The sequence below is a fragment of the Taeniopygia guttata genome, chromosome 8 (genome assembly GCF_048771995.1).
Source record: "Taeniopygia guttata chromosome 8, bTaeGut7.mat, whole genome shotgun sequence".
NCBI classification, from domain to species: domain Eukaryota; kingdom Metazoa; phylum Chordata; class Aves; order Passeriformes; family Estrildidae; genus Taeniopygia; species Taeniopygia guttata.
This window is the reverse complement of record NC_133033.1, coordinates 10068236-10093860: the sequence shown is the minus strand read 5'-3', so window position 1 is coordinate 10093860 and position 25625 is coordinate 10068236. Positions and strand designations below refer to the sequence as shown.

General features: G+C 49.6%; 1 protein-coding gene across 3 annotated transcripts in view; it reads right to left on the bottom strand.

The window, feature by feature from the left end:
• ERI3 (ERI1 exoribonuclease family member 3) overlaps window positions 1-25625 on the bottom strand; it is a 129459-nt gene that overhangs the window by 29128 nt on the left and 74706 nt on the right. For all 3 annotated transcript variants that reach the window (XR_012057248.1, XM_030278897.4, XM_072933032.1), the window contains exon 7: window positions 7515-7614. Coding sequence is in view for 2 of the 3 variants with exons in the window: in XM_030278897.4 (XP_030134757.1) it covers window positions 7515-7614 (100 nt within the window). In the remaining variant the exon portion in view is untranslated. The remainder of the gene's footprint in view (window positions 1-7514; window positions 7615-25625) is intronic.

The window sequence follows — 25625 nt, the reverse complement described above, 5'->3', positions numbered from 1 at the left end:
AGGCACTGCAGCACAGCAAACAATCCAGAAATCCCTCTTAAATCTTCAGTCTAACACTGGTGCTGGTAACGACTGCTTCCAGCCAGAAGAGAGGGACTCGAGCATACCTTCCACACATCCCCAGGGAGCAGGCACTGCCACTGCCTGCCTGGGGGCTGGGAGAAGCACATGGAAACACCCTGACTTTTCTCAGGCAGTTGAGGTCCCTGCAGCCGTCATACTTCTTCCAAAGGCTGCTCTTTGGGGACCTCGAGCCCTCAGCCAAGGACAAGGTGTGACAAACCCATCACACCCCTGTCAGGCAGTCAGGGGTCAGATGGGCACACGACCAACTTTTGGCAGGGTAGGATGGAGGGGTGAGTGCAGTCAACACAAACACTCAATCATCCTTCCTTTCTTTCTTCTGTGCCTCCTTTGTTAACTGCAGGAAACAGCTGAAAGACCTTGAGTTTCCCATTGTAGCATGTATGGGAACAGAGCTGCAGTGATCAGAACATACCCCCTGCTGCTCCAGGGGAAAAAGGGAGAACAGAATCCTTTCTAAAAAGGGTTTACGATTAGAAGAGTGTTCTGTCACTCTGGCGCGCAGTAATCCACTGCGCCACCAAGTCCCTTCAGAGAGATGTCGAAAACTTAAATGACTGAAAGCAAAAGAGCCCCGGCTCAGGTTCCCAGGCAGCCAGACATCCTAATTATCTTTAGATCCACTCCCACATGGAGGGGAGAGAGCACACAAGAGTAAAAAAAAAAAAAATATATATATATAAAAAAACGGGAAAGAAAAGAAAAAGAAAGAGAAAAAAAAAAAAAGACTGTCACATTGCTTTTTTCTTTTTTTAAAAGCTTGTCTCTGCTCACTGCTTTTCCAGCTGTGACACCTCTCACGGTAGTTAATTAGAATCATGTCACCGCGTTAATGTGCTCTGACTGGACTCTGACAGTTGCTCGTCCTCTAACTGGCTGCCCCGGCCAGCCCTCCCTCCCCGCCGCTCCTCAGGGATTTGGGGCCCGGTGCTGGCAGCAGGGCCCCTCAGCACCCACCAGCCGCGCTGTCCCTGTGCCCACGGCCCAAGGGGTGGGTGGCTGTGCCAGTCCCTGCATCCTGCCTGGGTGCGGGACACGCTGCCTGGCCGCCACACCCGGCACGCAGCCGCTCCACCTGTTCTGGATCTGCCTGACCTTTATGAGCGCTAATTTAAAATGACACTGCTCATTTGGTGACATTTCTGTTGATTTTTACTTAAGTCTCCTTTAATTATTTAATTCAGAGTTCTTCCCCTTCTGCCTTGAGCAGGGGCCACTGTGTGCAGGGCAGAGCCCCATTCCACAGGAGTGAGCCCCGTTCTCAGCTCTCCCTCTCAGGATCCCTCAGCAGAAGGATGGTGCTGTGCAAGTGTCACCTCTGCTGAGAAGCAAAGAGCTCAGAAAGAATGGGGTATGCCTGCTCTGGGGGAGCACAAGGTTCTCTGGGGCTTGTCCCACACCCTGGGACAGACCAGGATAGCGGGGCTGGCTCTGCCACAGGGGGTGGGCTGAAAAATAGTCAAAAACATGAAGTTCCACAAAACACTGTCCACCTCCTTGTTCCCCTTGCCCTGATGCAGGGGAGGCAGGTGGGCACCAAGGATGACCGAGGATCCCACAGATGCTGGAAGAGGCAGGAAAGAAAAACAGGGAAGAATGAGAGCAGGAGGAAATAAGGCCAGCAAGCTGCCAGGACCACACACCTCCAGCACCTTGCAGGGTGAGGCACAGCCTCATTGGCCCCGGCCAAGCTCCAGGGGGAGAGGGGGCGCTGACAGCCCAAGGCCCCATTGTCACTTGCCGCCACACTCGGGGAGTGTGGCCCTCCCTGCCCTCTCCTTGGGTGTCGGTGTGGGAAGCAGCCCAGCACCACAACCAGGACAGAGCAGCGGAGGGAGCGATGGGCAGCAGGCACCCAGGCAGGCGCTGCCCCGGCTCCCCGCGGCGCTGGCAGCTCGAGGTAGTTAATTAGAAGCGTGTCACTAAGTAAATGCGCTCTGACTGGACTCTGACAGACGCTCACCTATGACATTGGGGGCCAGGAGACAATCCACATCAAACTACTGCAGTGTGACCCTTTTAACACAAAGAGTAAACTCACTGCACATCGAGTTGAAGCTCATTAAAACTGTCTACTCTGCGAGCATCCCATTAACCTCACTGTTAAAAACACGCAATTCCTCTTCTTCTTTCCAAGGCCTAATTAATGCTCTGGATCAGGAACAATATCACACCCTAACCTTCCGAGATTTCCAATCAGTAAATGAAAAGAGAGAGATGAAGCCAGGAAGGCACGGTGGCTTGCTGGGTCGCTCACTGCATGGGCTGCTGACCTGCCCAGGCAGGTGGGGCTTTTCTGTTTGGCATGAGCAGGGATCCCCCCACAGAGGGAGCATGGCACTGCCCTGGCAAGGGAACAGGGAAAATGGCAAGGGAACAGGGAAAATGGTGAAGTCATCTGTGCACAGGCTCAGAGCTCACAGGGTTAGGACAGCTGGTGTAAAACAGCCCAGTGAGGGCACCGTGTCAAGATGGGTGCTACTATGGGACCAGCTCTCCTGATCACCTGGGATGGGTACTGAGGGTTCACTAGCAAGAGACACAGCAGCCTAGTTACTGTCTTTCCCCTAAAAAGAAAAGTGAAAACCAAACCCCAAACCAGATATTTACATCTAAATGTAACATCACAATAATGTACGTGCTAAAATCTAAACTTTAAAGATTCAATTACATTCAATTAGATTCAAAAAAGATCAGTAGCAAGGAGCAATGTCATGTTTTAAGACAATCAATGCACTGGAGAGGGATGCAGAGCTGACAAATGAGAATAAAACTTTCCCAGGAGGAGCTGCTACTTTTGCAGTTTTGGAATTTTTTTGCTGGTTTTGGTGTTATTTTCAGTTCAAGAATTGGCTAGTTCAGAGCTGAGAAACAACAAAGAATTGAAAATAAAAAAGGTTTGTCTTTTATCTTTCCATAATCAGTGAAGACAAACAAACCAACCAACTAAGGTGAGAGTGGATGAGATGTACTCCTTCTAATACCTTGAAAGGCTGGTTTCCAGAAATACTCCTCCAGCTCACTGATCACTTCTTGCTTTGCTTTCATGTACCAGGGTTTTTTTACCTAGAAAGTATTCTGTAATTTACATTTCCTTCCATAGTGAATATTTGCAAGGGAAAGAGGATTTTCCTAATAAAATCAATCCAAACTACCGCTGAGGTATTATAGCATGGCATTACAGTTTTTATCCAAAAGAGCAATCATGAGTAATAATTTAATCACCAACTATTCAAGAACAAACAGTAATTCACCGTTTTTCTAATGTAAAAAATGCTTAAAAACTAAGACTGAAGGCATATTATGTTACATAATCAATCAAAATAAATGTAGCAAAAATAGAGTACTGGATGAGTAAAAGAATAACCAGATTTAACAACTGGGCAGTAGTAAGGAAAGCTGCACTTGGTTTGATAGGGGCTGTTCAGTAAAATTTGACCTTTTTTTCAGGGAAACACATTTTTAAAAAAGCAAAACCAGAATAAAATCAATTTCTGAATGTAGGTGATCTGTTGTCTGATTTAAATCACAGCTAAAACCTGAGATTTTAATCCTTCTGATTGGTATGAATCTCTGATTCTCAGCAGAGAGACCCCAAACAGGTACCCAGCTTCACTGGTGTGGAGGCTGTGAATGCTGGTCTTTGCGTGCGAGTGCCAAGACTCCTGTTAAAAGCTGCAGCTTGTTTTTGGCAAGCACCGCCTCAAACACATGTGTTAAAAATGGCAATGGCCCCATATATGTAAGACTGAGTAACTTCTTGGCAAGACTCAACTTCATTTTGCTGAGGGCCAAGAAAACAGCAGACAAAAAAAAGTTCCTCATCCCAAGATTCTACAGCCCACACTGGAGCTGACACATATCTGACCTATGTTAGAGAAGAGATGGAAATTGCATAAAAATATCCTCTCTAGTCTCCAGTGACACATTCATCCCAGAAGGAATCCTTAGAGCTGAAACATCAACCTGAGAAAGGGCATGAAAGAATAGGCTTCATACATATTTTGCTCTTTTCTGATCTCCCAAGGAATTCCTGCATCCTCACCCTCTGGAGCAGGACTTTTCTATCCCTTATCCTGAAATATTTACATTTTCCCCTTTCCTTTGCCTTTTCCCTCTCAAGAACACAATGGCACCAAACCTGCACCCATCCCATCCCAAGACAGCTGGATTTGCAGTGTATGCAGATACATTTTGGTGTATTTGGGAACATAAATCACTCTTCTAACCCCTCAATAAGCTTTGCAGCTCACTTGCTCATGAATAGAAACCAGACAAAAGCTAGAACATGAGCTCTGTGCAGCAGCTTGCTGTATGCTTCAGGGGATGTAGGGAGACTTCATTGTGCTCCAGCAGGAGCCCATCCTGCCTGTATCCACTGGATGCTAAAGGTGGTTCCCAAAGAGAATCTGGCCTTGGCCCTGAAGGGTGTCAAGCACCCTGAACTGTGCAGATATTGAACACAATGAAGGAAAGAAGATGAAGCATAGAGCAGGACTGGACCCAGAGCATGTCAAGTACAGGGTTTTGGAACAGATACCTATTGAGACAGTGAAACAGAGAGTGATTTGGAAACAATGTAATACAGAATCCATCAGGCAAGACGGAAAAATTCCTTGCAAATTGTTTGCAAAAACAAGTGGCTATCCACTGCAATTTTTCTGTCAGATTTGAAGGGAAACATCCGTGTTGTGCATTCCTGCATAAGTGTGCTGAGACTCCCTAGACTCCCAGGAAAGGAGCTGCACAGACACTCTTGCACTTCATGCTACCTGTGAAACTGTGAAGACTGGCAATCAAATGTCCTTGCTGCTCCCTTCTCAGTCCTCTTTGGTTTGCAGATTTTTGGCCATCTGTGACCCATGAGAGCCATGAAAATCAGAGGCTCACCCCCCTTAGATGACCCAGGAAGCTTCCTCTCAGCTCCCTAACATTTCCTCAACATGGCTGCACTCCAGGACTGAGCACAAAGAGAAGGGAGGCTCTAGATGGCATGGGACCATCCCCAGATCCACAGCCAGCTCCTTGTCTCACTATGGGCAGCAAGAGGCTGCAGTCCTTTATTTGGCTGGAAAGTGGGGCTGTGTTGGGATCAAGGCTCCTTACAGTCAGAGAGGGAAAGGAAAGGCAGCCCTGAGCAGGGAAAGGGATGGATGGCTCCTCCCAATCCTGATGCACGGGCAGTCAAAAGCACAAAGAAGAGAGAGGTAAGGACTGTTGAGGCTCCAGGGTGACCATCAGCAATTGGGATGACTATGCCCAGTCCCAGTGGCCAATATGGAAGGATTTGGCTGTGGAGGACTGACACTGTCTCCAGGATGAGGCAGCAATGCTGGACCCAAGCAAGCCAGGCTGTCTCTGCAGTGAGCAGTCCCTCCTCAGCCCGGCTTGGGAATCTCTTGGGTTGTCACTTGATCCATGCCTAGGCCAGTGGGAAATGAAGTGGCCTGAAAACCAGGAAGCTGGTTCTTTGAAAAATGCCAGGCAAGGCATGTCTCTAGACACCAGCACTGCCCCAAGCCTTCTCCCAGAGGGACATGGGGCAACAAGACATGACGCCAGCAGCCCTGGCAGCAGCTGTGCCTGGTGGTGCCAAGCTGGCTGGGAGGAGGAGTTCTTCTCCCCAATTCCAGCTCACTCTGGGGTACTCAGCCTGCAGTGAAGCCACCGGGCACATGATGCCAGCAGCTACCACCTCTGCAGACAGTCAGAGCATTGTAGACATCCAGGTCAGATCTGCTCTGGAGCCAGCCAGCAGGCTGTAACACACAGGACACGTGTGCACCACTGGCAGGAGATGGAGACTGTAACATTGCTGGCCTGGCATCCTTCACAGGGAGGATGTAAACCCCTTTCAAACAGTGTGGAAAAGGCAGGTTTGCCACTGGGGTGGAGTGCTGCAAGAAGGGAACTTGGGTGCTGGGCCTCACTTTCCATGGGCAATTAGCCCATGGCTCACCCTGTACTGGAGAGCTCCTCCACAGAGGGAGTTTGGCAAAACTCTTCTGTAGGACTGGAATGGTGAAGGACATGAACAACAAATCTCTGAACTCTGTCAGGCAGAGCAGTCACACCTGTGCAAGACAACTCCAGAGAATGGGGACACTGTTGGAGTAAGGGATGACAGCGACAAGACAGCTCACCACACAAATAAAATGAAGAATGATGAGGCAGAAACCAACTCTGCATCTACTAGGAAACCCCAGAAAAAGCCCAAGTCCCCAGAGCAGGACATGCACACACAACTCCTGCAGTTCCGGCTCCCACCCCATGATCCTCCCAACATGGCACACAATCCAGGCAAATCTGCTCCCAGGCAGGGAAGCAAATTTTAATGCTACCTCTGTCAATAATGCAACCAGATCCATAGTTCAAAAGGACCCTGCTAATTAAAAGCTGGTGAGCTTTAAATAATTCATCTCCTTAACTTGGATTGATTGGAGAGTTTAATGGTTAGAGTCTTGAAACAATATTAAACAGCCTCTTCAAGGCCCAGGTAGCCAGTGACTTTTCCAAGTAAATCTTACCACCTTGCAAACTTAAATGCTCAAAAGTCACTGTGGATGAAGGGCTGGGAGGCAGAGAAAATATCTGACCACTGGTTTCCAAGAGGTGATCTACTGCTCCATAGAGAAACAAGACAGACAAGAGTGATGCAGCCCTGAGTCACAGCCCTGTCTATAGCCCAGTAAATCTGAGCTCCTGCCTGTACCACAGCCTGCTGCTGTACCAGCTCTGCATCCCCAGTGTTAAGCAGAAGGCAGATATACAGCCTCAGTGTCCTGGGCCAGGTCTCCCTCATATCACTTTGATCCCTGGTGCAGAGGAGCTGGGGGATACATGGAATTCTGCCACTGCTTATCTCCAAGCACTGTTGATCACTTTATCTTGGAGCATGCTGCTGGACCATGAAACTCATCATATGTGTTAACAAACAGGACGATGATTCAGTTCTCCAGCTGGGATCACACATCTTCACTCTGCAGTGTGTTTCCAACCACTTCCCAAGCCAGGCAGCACAGCCTCCTTTCCAAGGACTGCAGCATCCAGAGCAACTGGAGGACTGGTCCAACAGGGAGAGCATCCCACCCAGCCTGGGGACCCGTGAGCTGTGCTCCAGGCACCTAGTGCTGACCACATCCAACTCTAACCCAAGCACTGCTAGAGCATTCTATGAGGGAAGCAGCTCCCCAGACAGAGGGACAGGCAGGTATGTCTGGCACACTGGCATGTGCAATGGACAGAGAAATCATCCACATGCCCATTCTGCCCTGACACATCTTCATCCCTTCCCCCAGCTGGGGATTCTTCAGTCCTTTGGCTTGTTCTCAGCACCCCAGACTGGAGAATGTCTTAGAGCTGAGGCACGTCCCACACACTCGGGAGTGGCAGCTGTGGAGATGGAAATGGCACGAGGCAGCATCACTCACCTATCCCGCTGTGAGGCCTCCCTATGTGCTGTAGGTTCAGTCCTTTGTTCATGTCTAAGAGCCCGTTCTTTGGCCAACTCCCCATGGCAAAGCTGTACGCCTGGAAGAGAGAAGCAGAGGGTCAGACACAGCCCATGTGCAGGCATGATCTGTGCTTGCCAGGTCTGACTGCTCCTGGGGCTGAAGTGGGTCTGTGTTCAGGGGCTGGTGTGTGTCTGTGTTCACCGTGTTCAGTGTGGACCCGCACATCACCCTCGCCACAGCTTTTCTGGAATTGCCCACACAAAGCGCTCTCACCCTCCCCTGTCCCACCTGACTCTTCTTCAGAGGTGTTCAGAGCCTTGTGACCCTTGTGACAGAGGGGTTTGCATCACTCAAGGCCACCTTTGCCGTGCTGTGGGGGGGGCAAGCCAGGGGCTATAAGCTCATCCCTTACGTCCCTTAGTTGCTCCAAAAACATCCACCCATTCCTGCCTTAACAGGGTTATCAACAGGGGTCAGGGAGTTTGGAAAGGGGTGCTGATTCCCAGGCTGGCCTGGCCAGCAGGCCCCTTCACTTCTGGCAAGCACAGCCCTCCCAATTCACTCTCCTTTCCACCCCCAGGCCACAGCTGCCTCGGTTCCCTCCATCACTGGGACAAATCCTACTGGGAGCCAGCACTGCTCACCCCACTGCACAGAGCCTGCAGCCTGGCTGGAGGGAGCCTGCTTCATACCCACGGCATCCCCTGGCAGGGCTTCCAGGAGGAGCAGGGCTTCCAGGCAGCGCCAGCAGCACAGAAACCCGCCGGACAATGCAAACATAAAAGCAGCCAGGCCTCCATGTCACACGCACAGCTGTAATTACAGCCTGACAGCCACGTATCTTCTTCATCTTGAGGAATTAAGCTCGGAACGCATTGTGAGCAGTAAGAAGGGTGCGTGGGCTTAGCGTCGCTCATGCTGCCGCTATCTTTGCTGCCGTGAGGGCCATTGTCCCCAGATGAGATCAGGTCAATCCAGCAGCCCCTATCTCCCTCCTGCAGCGGGGGATCATCGCTAACTGCAGCCACAGTGTGGCAGGCATTGCCGACACCCTCCGCAGGCTGCAGATGTCAGGGAGATGCTCCCTGCAGCAGGAATGGGGATGAACTGGGTTACCAGAGCTGAGAGGTGTCCCCCACCAGCCCACCAGCCACCTGCCTGCTGCTGGGACCTCCTGCCAGCCCCTCTTTCCTGCTCTGTCTAGAGCGGCCAGGTCCAGCCCCCGCGCAGCCCCTTCTACTGGCAGCCCCCCCGGGAGCCACGGGGCTTGGGGGAGTTAATTTATTAGTGGCCCATGTAGCCATTCATGCTGCTTTGTTACTCCTGCCTTAGCAAAACAGAGGGCTCCACAGATAATTAATAGACAGCATTGCTAATCCTGTTGGGAGATGATTAGCAATTAAAACTCCTAATTAAGTCTATGCATAATTCACTGAAATTACACTTTGTGTACACAACGGGGAGATTTCCTTCGCCTTTGACAAACATGCTCTGGTGTGTTCCCTGCCATGATCACGATGCAGGCCAGCCAGCCACGGGGTGGAGTGAGCCAGAGGTTGGGGAGCAGGATGGGACCCTGCCACCCAGCTTCTGGGTGGCAGAAGTGGTTCCACGTGTTGTTCCCTCTCCTGAGCTCCATCCCACAGAGCAAACCCAGGCAGAACATAGGAAGGCTCCCATGCTCAGCTCCAGTGGATCGATAGCAGTGGGGGCCATCCCTGAAGAAGCAGTATCCTCGGATGGGGAAGGACCAGAGGTGTTCCTGCCCAAGGAGCTATCATATCGCAGGCTGCCTTCCCAGCCCAGACATCCCTTGGACTCTGGCCAGAAGCAAGGGAGGGAGCACAGCAGGATGCTGGCAGGACCCGGGAAAGCCACGGGGACAGCTTTGGAAAGCTCCTGGCAGCTGGGTGCTACGGCCAGGCTCAGGCTGCCTCCCCTGGCTCTGCAGCAGCAGCAGCAGCAGCAGCAGCAGCAGCAGCAGCAGCAGCAGCAGCAGCAGCAGCAGCAGCAGCAGCAGCAGGGAGCTGGCAGCATGTGCCCCAGCCCCCGGATCAGCACCGGGCCCATCTCTGCATCGCGTTTGCTTTCCTGATCAAGGTCATTCGGTACAGCCGCAATACCTGAGCAAACTACCTAAGCAGCTGGGGTGGAAGTTGGCCTGACCACTGAAGGTCAAGTGTGCACTTATGCATATTCAAAGCTGCCTGCAGGATCGATCGGGTTTTAATTGTTTTTCCTGGGGTTTTGGAAGGAAGTGCCAGGGGCATTGATCAGTCCCAGACAAGGCTGTTCACACTCTGGGGCTGGCAGGGACCATCACTGCTGCAGGCAGAGGGAAACGCAAACAGCGATGATGAAGGGATGAAGGCAGGGGAGAGGTCAGACACCGCTGGCCGAGAGGAGGAGTCACTGCTGCGCTGCGCTGGAAAATAAAGTTTTTTAATTAAAAGTGGCAATTCTGAGCCGCCTGCTGGCAGCAGCCACACAATCAAGAGCAAGAAGCTTTGCTGTTTAATATTTAAAGACAACGTTTAATCTTTAAACAGGAAAGTTCTTCCTCTGACTGTTAAAGCGAGACAGAAAGCGCTGGTGGCTCCCCAACACCAGCACCTCAGGGGTGGCCGTGGCTGCTGGCTCACTGGAGCTGCTGGGACACTGGTGTCGACCACTTTCCTGCCACCTCTGTGCCCTCACAGCCACCAGCAGTGGCACAGACACCTGTCCCTTCAGTGCTTATCCCTGTGGCAAACTGTGAGAAAGCCTGAGATTCCCCTGGTTCGCTTGTAAGCCAAAGGATTTTTTAAAAAGCCATGAAACCCTTCCTGTGAAGAAATTACATTGCTTCGTACCTCCCTCTGGTTCAGTCTTACTGTTGCAGAGACTGGGTTGCTCCCTTTTAGGTCAGACACTGAAGCAGGGTCAAGACTCTGTGGTTTTTTATCTTTATCTGCATTTTAATTGATAAAAATGAAGGTATATTTTAAAAAATGTGGTTTTAGATGGTTCTGGCCAAAATTCCAATTTAGAGAGAAACTCAGTGTTTCTGATCTGCTAAAAACCACTTGAACACTGCTTACAGAATAATTTTCAAGCAGCCTGAATACAATTATTTTCATTCATAACATCTCCTAGAAAGGTTTTCCTTTTTTGCTGATTTTGTTTGTAATCCTATGAAGGCTACATTTACCTCCCTGCCAATGCTGCTCCGAAGTCAGATGATTATTAATTATATTTATTTACTTATGCAATCCCATAGGCATACACAGCAGTTCACAGACAAATACCGCCCTGGGTCCCTGATGGAGGGATCTCAAATCAAAGGTAAGCAGATATTCCTGTGATAAATGTGAGCTAATAGCAGCAGGAGATTAGGAACATACTGTGTTTCCATGCATAGAGCAAGCACCACGGATAATCCACACCTTGTTAAACAAGTGCTGGTGTGGGGAGGTAGGTCGTTAGGTAACCTGCAGCTCACATATCCTGCAGAAAATCCAAAAACCAGAAGTGGGGATAAAACACGGGGCACGGAGATGATGCATTCGCAGAATCACACATCTGCGGCTGGCTTTATAACAGAGCAAAAAAAAGGTCTGAAACCAACCTCCTGTTGTACCAGGTCACAAACCTTCCCAGTAGCTATGACACATCTGCCTCAGATTGCAAAGAGACTGAAACAAGAGCTCTGTCTCCTATTCCTGACAGCACTGGGGTACACAGATGGTCCCCTGTGCTGGGACAGAGGGTGTGCCAGTGAGGCTGGGCAATCCCATGGTGGTGGTTCTTGTGCAGTTTGGCACGGAGTGTGGCACACCTGCCCTTGCTGCAATCCCAGTGCACATCAGCACCCATCCTCAGCAACGCTGGGGCCGGCAAGGCAACAGCACCAACACAGCTGGGTCCTGACATGCTGCTCTCTGGAGTTTGTTTAGGCTGCACACCATGGATTATAAGCAGCACAGCTGCAGAAAAGATGTTCTAGGGGGTCAGAAAATTCCCAGAACTGGAACTTGTCAAGCTGATGTATTGATCTAAGTGGACTGAATAATGCTCCATCATTTATTTATGGGGAAGCGCCCAGCACACTTCACAAAAACCAGTGTTCGGCAGTCAAATTAAGGCAAAATTAAACACCCCACAGCATATAAACAGCCACCTGTTCAGAAGTCAGAATAAGGGAGCCCCACAAATCCTCCCCACATGCAGAGGGAGGAACAGGGCTGGTCCTCACAGAGCTGCCTGAGCTCTGCTAGGGCAAAGCGCTGATGTTGGCAGAGCCAGCCTTGTTCTTTTCACTCGTGTCCATGCTGTGACCTGCTGGCCAGCTCCTGGCCCCTCTGCCCTCCCCTACAGCTGCTGGCATTGCATCACTGGATGCTTTAGCTGAAGGGCAGGAGGGAAGAGGACCTTAGTGCTTTGCAATGGCATGAGCATGTTCACAAACTACAGCAGCAAGAACTGCCGGGACTGGCAGAGTGTCCTGCCCTGACCAGCTGGGGAACTGTCATTTTATTTTACATGTCCTACCAAGAGGTTTTAAATGCTATGTCTCATCTGCTAATTGTAATTTTAATATTAATACAGACACTTTCAGGAAGGGAGAAAATATTTCCTTTTGGTAAAAATCCTCCCAGGAGCAAAGGGGCTTAAGCAGTCTGAGAAGATGCTGAAGGGTGGGTACTAAGGAATACAAAAAGTAGTGGGTTTTGCTGAAAATCTCCATTAAGAATTTCAAGATGACACATGAAATATACATGGTTTTAAATACACAGAAAGAAGGTGTGAGAACTCCCAGCTGGCCTTAGCTTAGGCAAGCAGCAGGTACCAGCTGTGCTCCCCCAGGACCAGGCTGGGTACAGCTGCCAAACGATTGAGGGTGAACCCCCTGACACTTCTGCAATGGAGAAAATGTCTTTGGAACAGCAAAATCATCTTCCTCCTCCTGTCATGTCAACTGTACACTGCATCCACCCAAAATAAGCATTTCCCATCTAACTGCCCTTATTCCACTGCTGCCACAATGAGGTGTCAAGGTTTTATATTACCTCGTATGGTGGGAAGAAAAAAAAGGTCATGTCTATGACTAAGTGGGCTTTTAAACGTAGTTTGAAATGTTTTTAGCAACTGTAAGGTTTTGGGGCTGGGACTGTCTTGCAGGACATCCCTGAATAGCACCCAGGACACTGGAGGTTCCAGAGTGTTCTTATTTTAATTGCATGCCAGTCCAGGAGTGGGAGGTGGACATTTCTTACTGGGATTTCTTGCCATGCAAATTTACCAGCACGATATGAGGCAAATGTAGCACCACTGAGGCACTGACCCCACCGCCAAATCATTTAGTTGGAGGCTCCTGAACAGGGCTGAATGCAATTAAAGAGGAGTCAGGTAACGAATAAGCTTGCCAAGCCACAGCTGACAACAACAGAACTCCTCTGTCATAGGGAAGGCACAGAGGAAAGCTTGCCTGGCAGGATGGAGGCACGGAGCCTGGGATGGCTCTGGCAGTGCTGGAGCCTGCTACCCTTGCTAGCTGTCAGGAGACAGGAGCTAAGCCCAGGTGTAACGTGTTCCTTTTAAGCAGTTTAGTCAGAAGTGTTGCCACATTCACAGCTTTTCAAGTATTTTTAAATCACTTACAAAAGCAGGATTAAATGATCAGGAATTCCATTTAATAGGACAAATAAAGAAATAACAATCTACTCCATCAGCCCTGTGAAAGGCAGGTTTGATTTAAGAAGAAAATAAATAAAAAAATAAGTATAAAAGAGGGAGACAAAAAAGGAAAGGGAGGTGGAAAAAAAGGATAATGTGTGTTTACTCAAGCAAAGAAAAAAATATTTAAGTGATGTAGGGGAGAAGATTGCGGTAACTAGTGAAGAATAACATCGTCTGCTTTGCTGTCAAATCACACAAGAATTTCAGTAATAGATTCTCATTCTGACACTCAATTCAATTCGAAGGTGATCCTGCTTTATCCCAACACATCAAATATTAAACACTCGTATTAGCCAGGGTGCCGTCGCCTTTCCCGGCTTAGACGCGGCAGGAAGCTTTTCCCCCTACTTTCTCTCACTCGCTATAATATTCTCAATGTTATCTAAACATGCCTTCATACACTGGGGTTCCTTATCAATCCCATTTGGGGAGGGAGGGGGGTGTACTTAAAATGGTATTAGTTTGGGGGGCTTTTATTATTATTATTTCCAAAGCTTTTCAATTTTGTGTGGAAAAAGCTTAGAAAAAAGAGGTGGAGGGAGGGGAGGCGGTGAGAGACGGAGAGGGAGCGCGGGAGCGAGAGAAAGTATAAAAAAGGGAAAAGCAGCCAGCAGCTCTTGTTTGACTGATGCCTTTCAACAAGGGCAGTCTAGCTTGTCAAAGCCCGGGCTCGAGATGAATTGGCATATCTATTCAGCCTGCCTCTGGATGTCATGCAATACAGTTTCATATTCCCAGATAAGGCACGATAAGCAATTGATGCCCTGACACCAACTCCATCCATCCCTGCCTTTCTGTCCGCGCATATTAGAGTTCCCTGCTGCACCACTAACAAGAGGCATTTAATTCTTACAAACAGAGTGGCGAGAGGGGTCTCCAGACTGACCAGGTACAGCATCAGCACCACTCATGTTTAATTAGTTTCTCTCAGTGCACTGAGAACACTCACAAGTGGTACAGGGTGCACAAAACCAAATTTTGACCCCAACGTAGCACCTGTGAACCTAAGCATTGAATTAAACATCTGTGGCAATCATTACTGGGTGGGGGTGACAAAAGAATTATATCCTTTGCCAAATATATCTGCAGTGCCACTGCAGGACATGGTTTGGCTGGGGTTTGGACATGGGAGGATGCTGGGGAAGAAGTGAGCAGTGCCCTTTCCCAGGGAACATCACTCTCCAGAGTGCAAACCCACCGAGAGCTATGGGGGAAGGAGAGCAGCTGACACACTGAAACAGAGAACACCATGTATGGGGTCTGGCCCCACTTGAATGGAAGTAAGGGAAAATTGGAAATTCCTGTCAGTGAGAGAATGAGATCTGGACAAAATCCTCTAAGGTGCTGAGGCTTTGCCTGGTACTCTGCCCTCTTCACACAAGGGCTTTTCACAGATCAGTGCCACACAGCCAGCTTTCCTCGTGTTTTGGATGCAGGGAGCCTTTGACAAGCCCAGCTGGTGTCCACTTCAGTCCATTTGCAAAGCAGCTTGATAGAACAGAAACAACTGACAACAAGGCTGACATCAAGGAGTAATTTAAAGAAATAAAAATATGAATGGTCTGTTTTTTGAAAGGTAAGCGCTGGGCACACAGGAGCTGCCTGGTTCTGTCCATCGTTGGGAAATGCTTTACAGAGGGTAACGTGCCCCCAGACCATGGGAGGAGGACAGGTCAATCTTAAGGGAAGGCACCAAGATGTCAGAGAAGATGCAGAGGCTGCAGCATAATTGTATGTGCTTTCTCCTTACTAAAATAAGCAGCCCATGACATCAGAGCTCTGTACATAGGAGCTCTGCAAAATGGAAACTGAGGCATGCTGTGATCTCTTGCCTCGCCTATTCCCACTCAGACACATCTGAGCAGCCTCATCCTGCTTGTGTCCTGGCAATATCTCAACTCAGCCACAGCTGTACAAATTCACTGCTAAAACTTGTTTGAACTTCAGGAGGGGCAGAAGGGACCCTGCAACCACCAAGAGCCCCTCTCCAGGGTGCCTTTGGATGCTGTGGTCCCATCAGGCAGCAGGAAGGGGTCCCTGCTGTTGTGCAGGTTCAGCAGGTGCCCTGGCTTAGGCTGCAATAGAAACACACTGGTGTGCCTGACTCCAGGGTGTCAAAGTGCCAAGCGGTTTAGGCTTCACATTCCCCTGTGTTTGAACAAGAACAGTCTTTGCCTTGCTCCCAGGCTACGGATTATCCTGGATAAAATGTTCTTGACTGCTGTGTGCTCTGCGGCTGGCGACACACTAGGTTAATGCTGTGGAGATCTGGGTCAAAGCCCTGGGTTTGGTCACAAGCAAAACAGAACTACAGGTCTGGGTTCCTGGAGGGCTGGGAAATAGAGCTGGGGTGTGCACAAGCCTGTGCTGGCCCAGGAGAGGGGCCAAGCAGAGCCATAAATCACCAAGAAAGCAGCCCAAGGATGGGGGCTCTTAGCAAGACCAGAGGGTCTGGGAGACACATGCCCAGTGCCTTTCCCAGGCACTGAAGTGGCAGGGCTGACTTCTCATGGTGTCCCTGTGTTCCTGGCAGCACTGCAGGGTGACAGACCCAAGCTGGGCTATTCTGATGTATGCAATTGGCTCCCAGCACTAAGATACACAAGCAGCTCCTGAGCAGTGCCTGAAAGGCAGAGACACATGACGACATGGCAGACAGCTTCCAGGGGGTACCTACACGTGGCTGATTTACCCTTCCAGCCCTGGAAGGACAGGCTTACCTCATGCAGTGCTATCCCCTGACCACCTCAGCCCCTGTGGGGCCAATTCAAGCAGGAAAGCAGCACTAAGCCTTTCCCTGCTGCAGCTTTGTGGCCAGCAGAGCGGGAAGCTGGGTATGATAGCAAGGAAAACCCACAAGCACACTTCATGGATGATTCACCACAGGCATAGAAGCCTCTCCATACAGACAGGAATGGATCAGTCCAATTCTGGCTGCTCCTGGGGAAACTGGGAGTTCATGAGGAGGGAGAAGATGCCTCTATCTGTGCTGGAAAACAGGAAAATGTTGACACTGCCCTGTAATCAGATCCAGCATCAGCCCCTGTATACATGATGACAGATACGAGCATGATGGCTCCAGCAGATGCACCTTGCTGCAGAACTGAGATGTCAGGGCAGCTGCAAAGTGGATACATCTCACCCTTCTTGGATTTAACTGGAGATGAACATCCACCAAAGAGAGCTGCAGTTTTGCCATATTACAACAGGGTGGGTAACAGTATCCATACAGTATCCTTACATTACTCTTCTCTTTCCAGAATCAGACCATGGCTGTGATGCTCAGACTTCCCCACACACCCCTTTAATCTAACCCCAAGCCTTTCCCAAGCAAAGCTGGCACCGGGCTTGCTGTCAAAACCTTCAAGCCATTCAAGAGGGGGTATTTTCCCCCCTCAATTTCTATCTTTACAGACACACACGCTCGCCTCTCCCTCGCTTGCTGTTTAATTTCCGTGTGAGAGGGAAGCAGGTGCCCGTGCTCCCGTGAGCTCTCCCTTCTCTAGGTTTTTTTTCCCTTTTTGGATCCTGCCCCATTAGTTTAGTGCCCAGCCATCTGCGACGTCTCCTGTAATGCTGTCCCCCTTGTGTACCAGGGAGCTTTTCCATTAGCGCCTTTAATATTCTGACACCTTAGCACAGGCTGCTATTACATTCAAACACTGATCGCCCTGTGAAATTACATCGCAGGGCTTGCTAAAATGGAATTGTGTATAATCAGGCTCCTCCATGCACTGTCAGTCCCATCACAAATACAACGTAAAGCAGGCTTATGGATGGGCTTAGCAGCTGCTACAAGTGTATTTTTTTTAATAGATGAAGTATCCCTTATTTAAAGCATTTCCTTAAGAAAAAAAAAAGAAAAAAAAACCAAAAAACAAACCAACAGTGAAAGACAAATCAACAGCTGCTGCTTTATGTTAACCATACCACTGGTCTCTTAAAACATGTTATTTAATAAGGTAGCTATCTGTTTATCTATAACTATATCAAACAGAGAAGGAGGGTGAGATAAAGATAGTTAAACAGACAGCCAAGGAGATATCTGCCACTGGGAAATAATAGCTAAATAAAAAGTACCATTATTTACTCCAGAGCGGGGAGGAGGGAGAACCAGCAATTTCCTCCCACTGTTCCCAGCTTCTGGTTCGTAGGGGCAGCCTGTGCTAGCCTGCACATACCCCAGCTCACCTTGCTCCAGCCCCCTCATCTCCCCACTAAAGATAAATCTGTGGGGGAAAAACCCAACTCAGGAACCACGTACTGAGGGTGCAATGCAGGAAAGGCAAGAGAGTGCATGAGAGCCATTCAGCTGCCAGGAACTGGCCGGGTGGGGCAGCCCCCCACTTCCACACAGATTGAGACCAGCTCAAATTAAGGCAGTATCAGCCACAGCAGAGGGTCTGGGTGCATTTCTGCAGGAGAGACTGGCTTTCGTGTGGCCAGCACAGAAGGGACCAACTGCCCAGCTTATTTTTTTTTAATTCTAGCTAAGGAAGTGATGGATTAGGACAAAAGTATTTCAGGGGGATGCAGGAACTGGCAGGGACAGAGATGATGTGTCAGAGAAATGAGCTCTTGAGCTCCCCAGCTCAGAGTTCAAAACGCTGCCTCTTACCATGCCCTAAAGGTTATTCTGTCTGTCTGCTGTGAAATGCGACGGCACATCACCTGAAGGGAGATTTCCAGAGGCACTGTGACCCTTCTGCTATCTCCTCCGAGAAGCCTCTGCAGGAATGATGAGATTGTAGCTCATTTCCACATACCTTGAAAGAGACGGGCTGGATCAAACGTGCTGAAAGCAGAAGCAACACATCCTTGGCAGGGAGTGTGCTCTTGCTGTAACAGGCTGGGAAACTGTGTCCACCCCACTGAAAGACTGAAGACATTACCTTTCATCCTAAGCCAGGATGGAAAAGCCAAAATATTGGCTTGTTTCACTGTGTGGGAACAGTTCTGCTTGGGAACCACAAAGTAAAAGCCAGTGACAGAACTGCTGCCCTTTGGAAAGGAACAATCTATTCCTGTGCAAAACACTGCTTTGACATTTTGACTCCAGTTTTCCCAGTGCAAAACAAAGCCATTTGTCCAGAGCAGACACACTGCCCCTTTGCACCACACACAGCATGTTTCAGCATATGGTGGTCTGGATATTTTTGGCAAGGATGCCTCTGGTTGGTTCAGCTGCTGTGCACAAACATGGCAGATGGGGATGATGGGACCAGAGAGGGCAGAGACCCACAGACAGGTTACCAAGAGAAGAGCACAGGGGCGATGATGTACAACTGCACATCCATTCACAGTGCAGGTGCCAGTTAAGGCAGTTCAACTGTCTGGTTTCCACTACCTGCCATTGCCAAGGTTAGGTGCTTGCAAGGTGGCAGCAGGGAGGAATGCTGGGTGACCAGCATGTTCACATCTCAGTTTCATAATCTGTTTGGAAAACCCAGGCCCTGGAGGATGGGAAAGAAATCAGAGTGATCCTTCAGGACCTTCTCACCACTTCTATTGTGCATGTCTTATCACACACCTCTCCCTCATCTCACATCCTACAATCCCTTCCATTTTCATGTTCACCAGGTCAGATTTTTCTTGGGACAGACCTTTGTTGGATTAAGGGTTTTTTTGACTTAGAGATGGGGTCTCTAAACACCTCTGGCACAATGCAGAGAAACTGATCCATACACAGACCGGAGGGGCATGGAGATACCTACCCTGCTCCTTCTTACCTCCTCCTCCCAGACAGCAAACACGCAGGAGCAAAACCCGAGTTTTCATTGCAGAGCAACAATCTAACAGCTGTTGGAGTCTCTGAGTGCTGCTGCTCTGCAAGAATTGAAAAAAACAGAGTTTCTCTGCACTCCCACAAGATGCAAAGCTGCTCAAAGGAGAGACAGCTGGAAAAATGAGAGAAAAGCAAGAAATACAATGCATGAGACATCAGGGAAAAGATCAATAAAGATTACTAGGGCAGCAGCCCATCCCCTGCCCGCATTGGAGGCTCTCATGGCTGCAGTAAAGGAACACCAAGGAAAGCTAACAAGGTGCTGCTGCGCCAGTGCCTAGGGATGATACCTGTCTAATCAAAGGTAGAGTTTACACTGGATCATCTAAGCATCAGCTCTTCCTCGTGATTATTGACTCAGGTCAGGGTTAAGACTGAGGAGGTTAAAGCAGAGGCGCCTCTAAGAGCTGTGATGGATGCAAACACCAGGCAAACAGCCCAGCTAGCAGAGCCTGCTGGGGAACCAGTGGCAAAATTGAGGTTTCCCAATTTCAATGGAAGAACAAACAGAAGGAGATGGTCTGAGGGGCTGGGCAACACTTCATGAGAGAATCAATTTGGAGAGGTTATGAAAGCAGACAATAAAAGGACCTGCAAGGAGAACATGCCAAGGTCCTGAGAAGAGTTTATTAAAGGAGGCATGGGGATATGAGCCACAGAAGCTACAGCCAGGCAGGAGTTTGGAACAGGACTGGCTAACTGGACTGGAAAGGGGGCACCAGCACCATGTTATAGTCCTGAGAAGATGACAGATAAGATCATGTCACAGTTGACAGAAATGAAGGGTTTTGGGTCCTCAAGAGCTCAATTCATGTCTTCCAAGAGAGCTTAAGGAACCCCCACAACTCTTTGGTGCCACCAGGCTTCACTGACCTCCAGCCAGGCTGGGCCCCTGGAAGGACACAGGGAGGCACCTGCAGCCAGCCAAGCAGGGTCTCCTTTTTGGGCAAGCTGGGACACTCTCTGGTTGGTTGTGGCCTTTAACCATGTCTGCAGTTCACCTGTAAGGCGCTGGGAATGGCTGTGACACCTCGACACGTGGATGCCCCCGGGTCCTGCTCCCTGTGGAAGGCGCCATCACTGCTTGCCACAGCTGAGGCCCAGAGTCTGTAGTGGGGCTGGCTCTTCACAGCCAGCGAGCCTGGGAAATGCTGGCAGGATTTGCCTTGCTGCCTGCTGGTGATACAAGAGCTCAGGAGCACGTCCCAGGATCTCTGTCCAATGTTACTGAGCATGTGTAGCAGAGGGATGACCTCCATGCAGCCATGGCAGAAGAACAGAGTGTGGGGTCATGGAATGCTCATCCCACCCCCTCAGCATCCTTCAGCTGCCCTCTGAAGCCATCCCTAACCTACTTGTGCTGTCTCAGCTCTGGCTGTGGCTGGTGGGAAGATGGAAAGCAAGTAGGAACAAATGTCCCCAGCGAAGAGCTGGTCTGCAGCTGGGGGTTGGGGGCTGAGATGTGATGAGTAGGTCCATGGGCTGTCCAGAAAGCACTTGGTTGTGGGCCACTTGGCTTTCCTGATGAGGAACCATGGCAGGCAGCCTGCCCACTGCCAGTGTGCCAGCAAAGAGTAAAAAGCTGGTGTGGAACAAGGTGTTCCAATTAGTTCACCACTAATCTAATTAGATCTCTGTGGGGAGGACTAGAGCTGGCAAAATGACACAGCTGCCTCCTTGACCAGACACTCAACCTCTCCAGCCTGCAGCATTTTATTTTCCAGATTTTTAACCTGCAGTACTGATTTTTGTCTGGCTCAGCAGAACCTGCCCTGCCTTGGGTCCTATTGCTTCTCACCAGCAAAGCACAATTACATGTGCACACAAACAGGCATTCAGTGGTCACACACAGCATCCAAGCTCCCTGCTCCAGTGTCAGGGAACAGCTGCTGGGGCTGCAAATCAGAGGTATAAGGAGACATGGGGCACCAGAAGGCAGAGCTGATCAGGAGGACATGGCAGAGTACACCAGGTCCCTCTGACTCCCTCCCTGAATGACAGCAAGCCATGTAAGCCTGCCTGCCCTCCCCACTGCTGCCCCGCACCACCCCAGAGAGCTGGCAAACAAGCTTCAAACCAGACTGCTCCTTGTAATCGGAGTCAGTCAGTGTGTGTGTTACGCTTGAGTTGATGGCTGGTGTTAAATTCAATGCCTTGAGTATTGATTTCCCTGCACATCCCGGACTTTGTTAAAGGGTTAGCTGTGAACTGAGATCAAAGGGAGGTTAACTCGTTTCTCATAAGTGGTAAAGCAGACCTCTAGCAAACCCGGGCACCAGGCCTGCTCCGCAGAGGATGCTCCATGCATGTTGTTAGCTAGCCCAGATGCCTCAAAAGCCAGATAAAGTCACAAAGCTGCCACAAAACAGGGAATAAAAATGATCCCAGCAACTCCCCATGGACCCCCAAGCTATTATGAGTGCACACTGGGGACAGACAGCATGGGTTAGCTCTTCTTCTCCCCAAACTGTGCCCCACCACAGGGAGCTGCTCCCCTCGCTTGGCCACAGAATAAAGGGGGGAAGCAAGTCTTTGCTACCTGCGTCCCCAGAGAAGCTGCTCCTGGGAGCCTTGAGAGAGGAACAGAGCTCTCCCCAGGAAGACTGGGGTGTCCTAGGGTGGTGGAGAGGGAAGGCAAAGTTGCTGCTCCCCAAAGGACCACCTGTCAGGGACATGGCACCCTCCATGTCATGGCCAGGTGTAGAGGACAACTCGAGCCAACATTGCCATCAGCACCACCTCAACCCATGTGGCAACATGCCTGCTCCATTTTACTTTACTCTCTTCTTGGCTTTCCCTGCCCCACATAAAGAAATTTTGGCACCAGCAGCACCAAAATCAGTGAGTTTTGCCAAGACAGTAAGAGTTAAGTGCACAAATAACATGACACTAACAAGCTTTACCTTTGTAATTTTCAAGGAATGGAGGCAGGGAAAGAGGTGTAGGAGACAATCTGAAATTGTTATCACTAGTATTAATGAATGCCCAGAGGCACCGAGCAAGAAGCATCCATTTCAGACGAACATCTGTCAACAGTAAGTGGTAAAATTTCTGAAGTAGCTAAGGTACTTCAAAGCCTGGATTGCACCAGTTTCCCAGGAGGCTTAAGCACCCAAGTAATTTCTAACAGTAGGGCCCTGGCCCCTAAGTCATCTGGGCACCAATGTTATTTCTCAACTCCTCTACTCAAGATCTACTTGCAGCACAGTACAGCTTTCCAACAGCGACGTTTTTCTTCAAACATTCACTGGGTTTCACTGGCACTGTACCTTCTGCCCCAGGGTGGCAGCATGTCCAGATCCTCACCTCCCTCTCCCAGTAGCCAGGCAGCTTCAGTTGAAGAAATTACAGTACACTTTGCCCCCACACCCCTAAAAATCTCAACCCAAAGCAGCCAGCACTGCTGGTGGCATCATTCCCCCTGTCCTGCAGCACTGGTAGAGAAGAGGGACCCATCACAGCCCATCTTGGGGGTGAAATCCTCAGTGGCAGCTTCATTCCTCAGCACCTGTAGTCACATTTAACTATGAGATCCTCTGTACAGTGCTAAACAGGTAGTCCCTGCCCCTTCTCCCCTCTCCCAAACTCCTGCCACCCAGTACTGCCCCAGCAGCCTATTTGTGTTTAAGTGAAAGGTTTATACCAAAGTACTTAGGGAATATCTGCTCAGTGCCCAGCATACCAAGTGCTGAAGATTTCACTTAAACTCTCAGCATCTGTGTATCTCAACTAAATTAAGCTATTTGCTATAAAAGAGCACAATGACAGTAATGGAATAATAACAGCATTAATAAAACACAACAATCCTCGAATGAGAAGTGGACGCATCAGCTAGCTTCAACCAAGAGAAGAAGGCTATTTTAAAATCACACACAAAAACCATCTGGGGGTGGAGAAAACCAACAAAAGCTCCGAAACACAGAGGTCAGACTGAAATTATGTTTTTAACCTCAAAAGAAAGATGCTTGCCAGAGTCTTCCCAGCTAGAGAGCTCCCATGCCAGTTGGAAATTAATTTCCACAGCTCCCAGCAAAACAAGGGCTTAGAATGGGTATGCTGGCTCCACAAAAGAGGGGTGGGAGCACTTTTTGGTGGGAGGACACAGAATTGAAAGCCCAAAATAGAAGTGATCCCTCAGGCATCAGCAAGGTTTGTTTTTTGGGGACAGACACATTAGAGTAGGGGGTGATGCTGTGCTGAACGTGTGAATGCTGAGCTAGTGACCAGGGCCAGATGCTGCTACATCATTATGCAAACATCCAGATGTCTCAAGCTCACCACACTGCCATTTCCATTTTGGTGGAAAAGTCGCCTTGACTCTATCCACAAATTCTTCCTCTTTCCTTTGTTTTGGATGAGGGCAAGATTAAACACAAACCCTTCAGTTTCACAGTCACCTAAACACTGTCTGTTGCAAAGATAAAATAGCCCTGGGACCTGCAGTAGAGGTGGGAACAGGTGTACCTGAGACAAAATCACGTCTCTGCCCCCTTTACGAGATGAGATTTAGTACATGGTGATGATAAGAGCAATTAAAGAGCATTACATATGCTGTGCTGTATCTCTGAGGTCTAGCCACAGCCCTGGTCCTGTCCAAGGCAACACCCCAAACTTGCCTTGTGGGGGACTGGGAGAGTGGGTGACCCTGGGAAGGGGAGAAGATGAAGCAAAATGAGACCTCTGTGTTCACCACCAGTTTCTTATTCACCACCATTGTAAGAAGTAGCAGGTTAGAGCCAGCAGCAGGCAGGTTCTTTGTGTTTCTGTTGCAGGTAAATTTCTCCACCTCAGGACTTGTCCCACGGGCAGTGAAAGCCAAGTCCCTTCCCTGCCCAGGCTCCATTTTAGCTGGCTGCCCCTGCAGAAGGTACCTGAGAGCTGCTCCTCTCCTCACCACAGCTGCCCAAAGCCCATGTGCAGATCCCCTCGAGGATAATGTGGCAGAGACAGATGTCACCTCTTCTCACTGACATGGAGGGAAACATGACCCAGGTCACAGTTGTGCAGGTGAGCTCACCACTGCCTACCCTTCCTCTATGGCACAGCCTGAGCCACACAACAGGCAACTGAGTTATCCCTGACTCCAAAAATGTGATAGGCAGAAGGCAGGGAGTGGCTGGCTGGCTTTCACACAGCACAGTGAATACCATCTTTGGGTCCACTTGCTGTTTAAAAAGCAGCCAAAGAGGGACAAGAGGTCAGTGGTATAGTGCCCGCAGTGCCAGGCTCATGTGCTGCAAGATGGCTGGAAGCCTTCCGGGGACGGGGCCATAGCACATGTCCTCCTGCCAGTCCCCTGAGCAAACTCGACTGACCAATCTCCAGGTGATCCTCCAAACTTGTACCTTTCTAAATTCCTATAGAGAAAATGCCAGAGCAGCAGTTGCCCCACACTTGAACAGGCTGCAAGTTTCTTTGTTTTCATTACAAATTCCAATCCTGACGCCTTTTTATTTTTTTTAGCCATTTCTGCTCTGCCCCCCGGAGGTGCTGCTGTGATTGAATGAAACACAACCCCAGGCTCCAATAAGTGTATTTCAATTACATCTGTCACCATGTAACAATGTAATGATATATCATGTGATATTAAATCCATGGTAATCATATCAGCGATTTTTTTAATAGTGCACTAATCACATTATTACATCTCAATAATTAACAACAGAAGGCCCAAAAATCCTGGATACAAACCAGAAAGCTCAGGGGGTGCCCAGCTCCTGCCTAGGAGAGCCCTAGAGAAGAGCAAGACAGCAAGGTGCTGCCTGGTGGGCATGGCACAAGGGAGCAAGGGCATAGGAGTCTGGCACCAGCATTGTCGTGCAGAGCATGCAGGTAAGGCCAGATTCTTTACCAGTCACAGACTGAAGGAGAAGCAAGTATTTTGGAGCTAGGAAGAGACACTTGTACTTCCCATCTTGCGTAACATTACTCCCTTCTCTTGTGCTGCTCCTGAACTGCCACTTTTCCTCCAACAAACCAGCTCCTCTTCTCTGGTAAGTGCCTTGTGAATGAAGGTGCCATCCTGAGGCAGACAAGCACTGCTCGTGCCCCACTGCAGAGGGAAGGACAGTGTCTTGAAAAGGAAGGATGATCCTTCCAACACATTCTTACCAGGCTGCTGGAAGAATTAATATAATTCTCCTTCTCCCCTTGCACTAGCTTGAGATGTGATTGACAGAACCCCACCTCACGAGCCTTGCAAGGCTTGAAGTGACTCTGATTTATTTAGCAAAACAAATCTGTCAGCTTAAAACTGAAAACTGGTGAGAGTCCTTTGGAGGGACAGCGGTCCTCTGACTCACCACCTCCACTCAAACTCTTGCCTGAAAAGCTGGAGCAAACTGGGGCTGGGTCCAAGGCACTGAATGACATTCCTTGTGTGGAAGGGAGTCACTCAGTTTTGTGTGAGCAAGCTGCTCCCCACAGCTCCTAGCTGTATTTTGCTCCTTGCAGGATGAAGGCAAAGGCAGCAGGGAGCAGCGGGCGGTAGCTGGTGCAGAGTGCCGGAGTGTGGGGAGTCCCGTGCCGCACCGTCCCCGGCTGTGACAGAGCTTTCTTCCAGTTGCAGCCTGGTCAATCTAGCA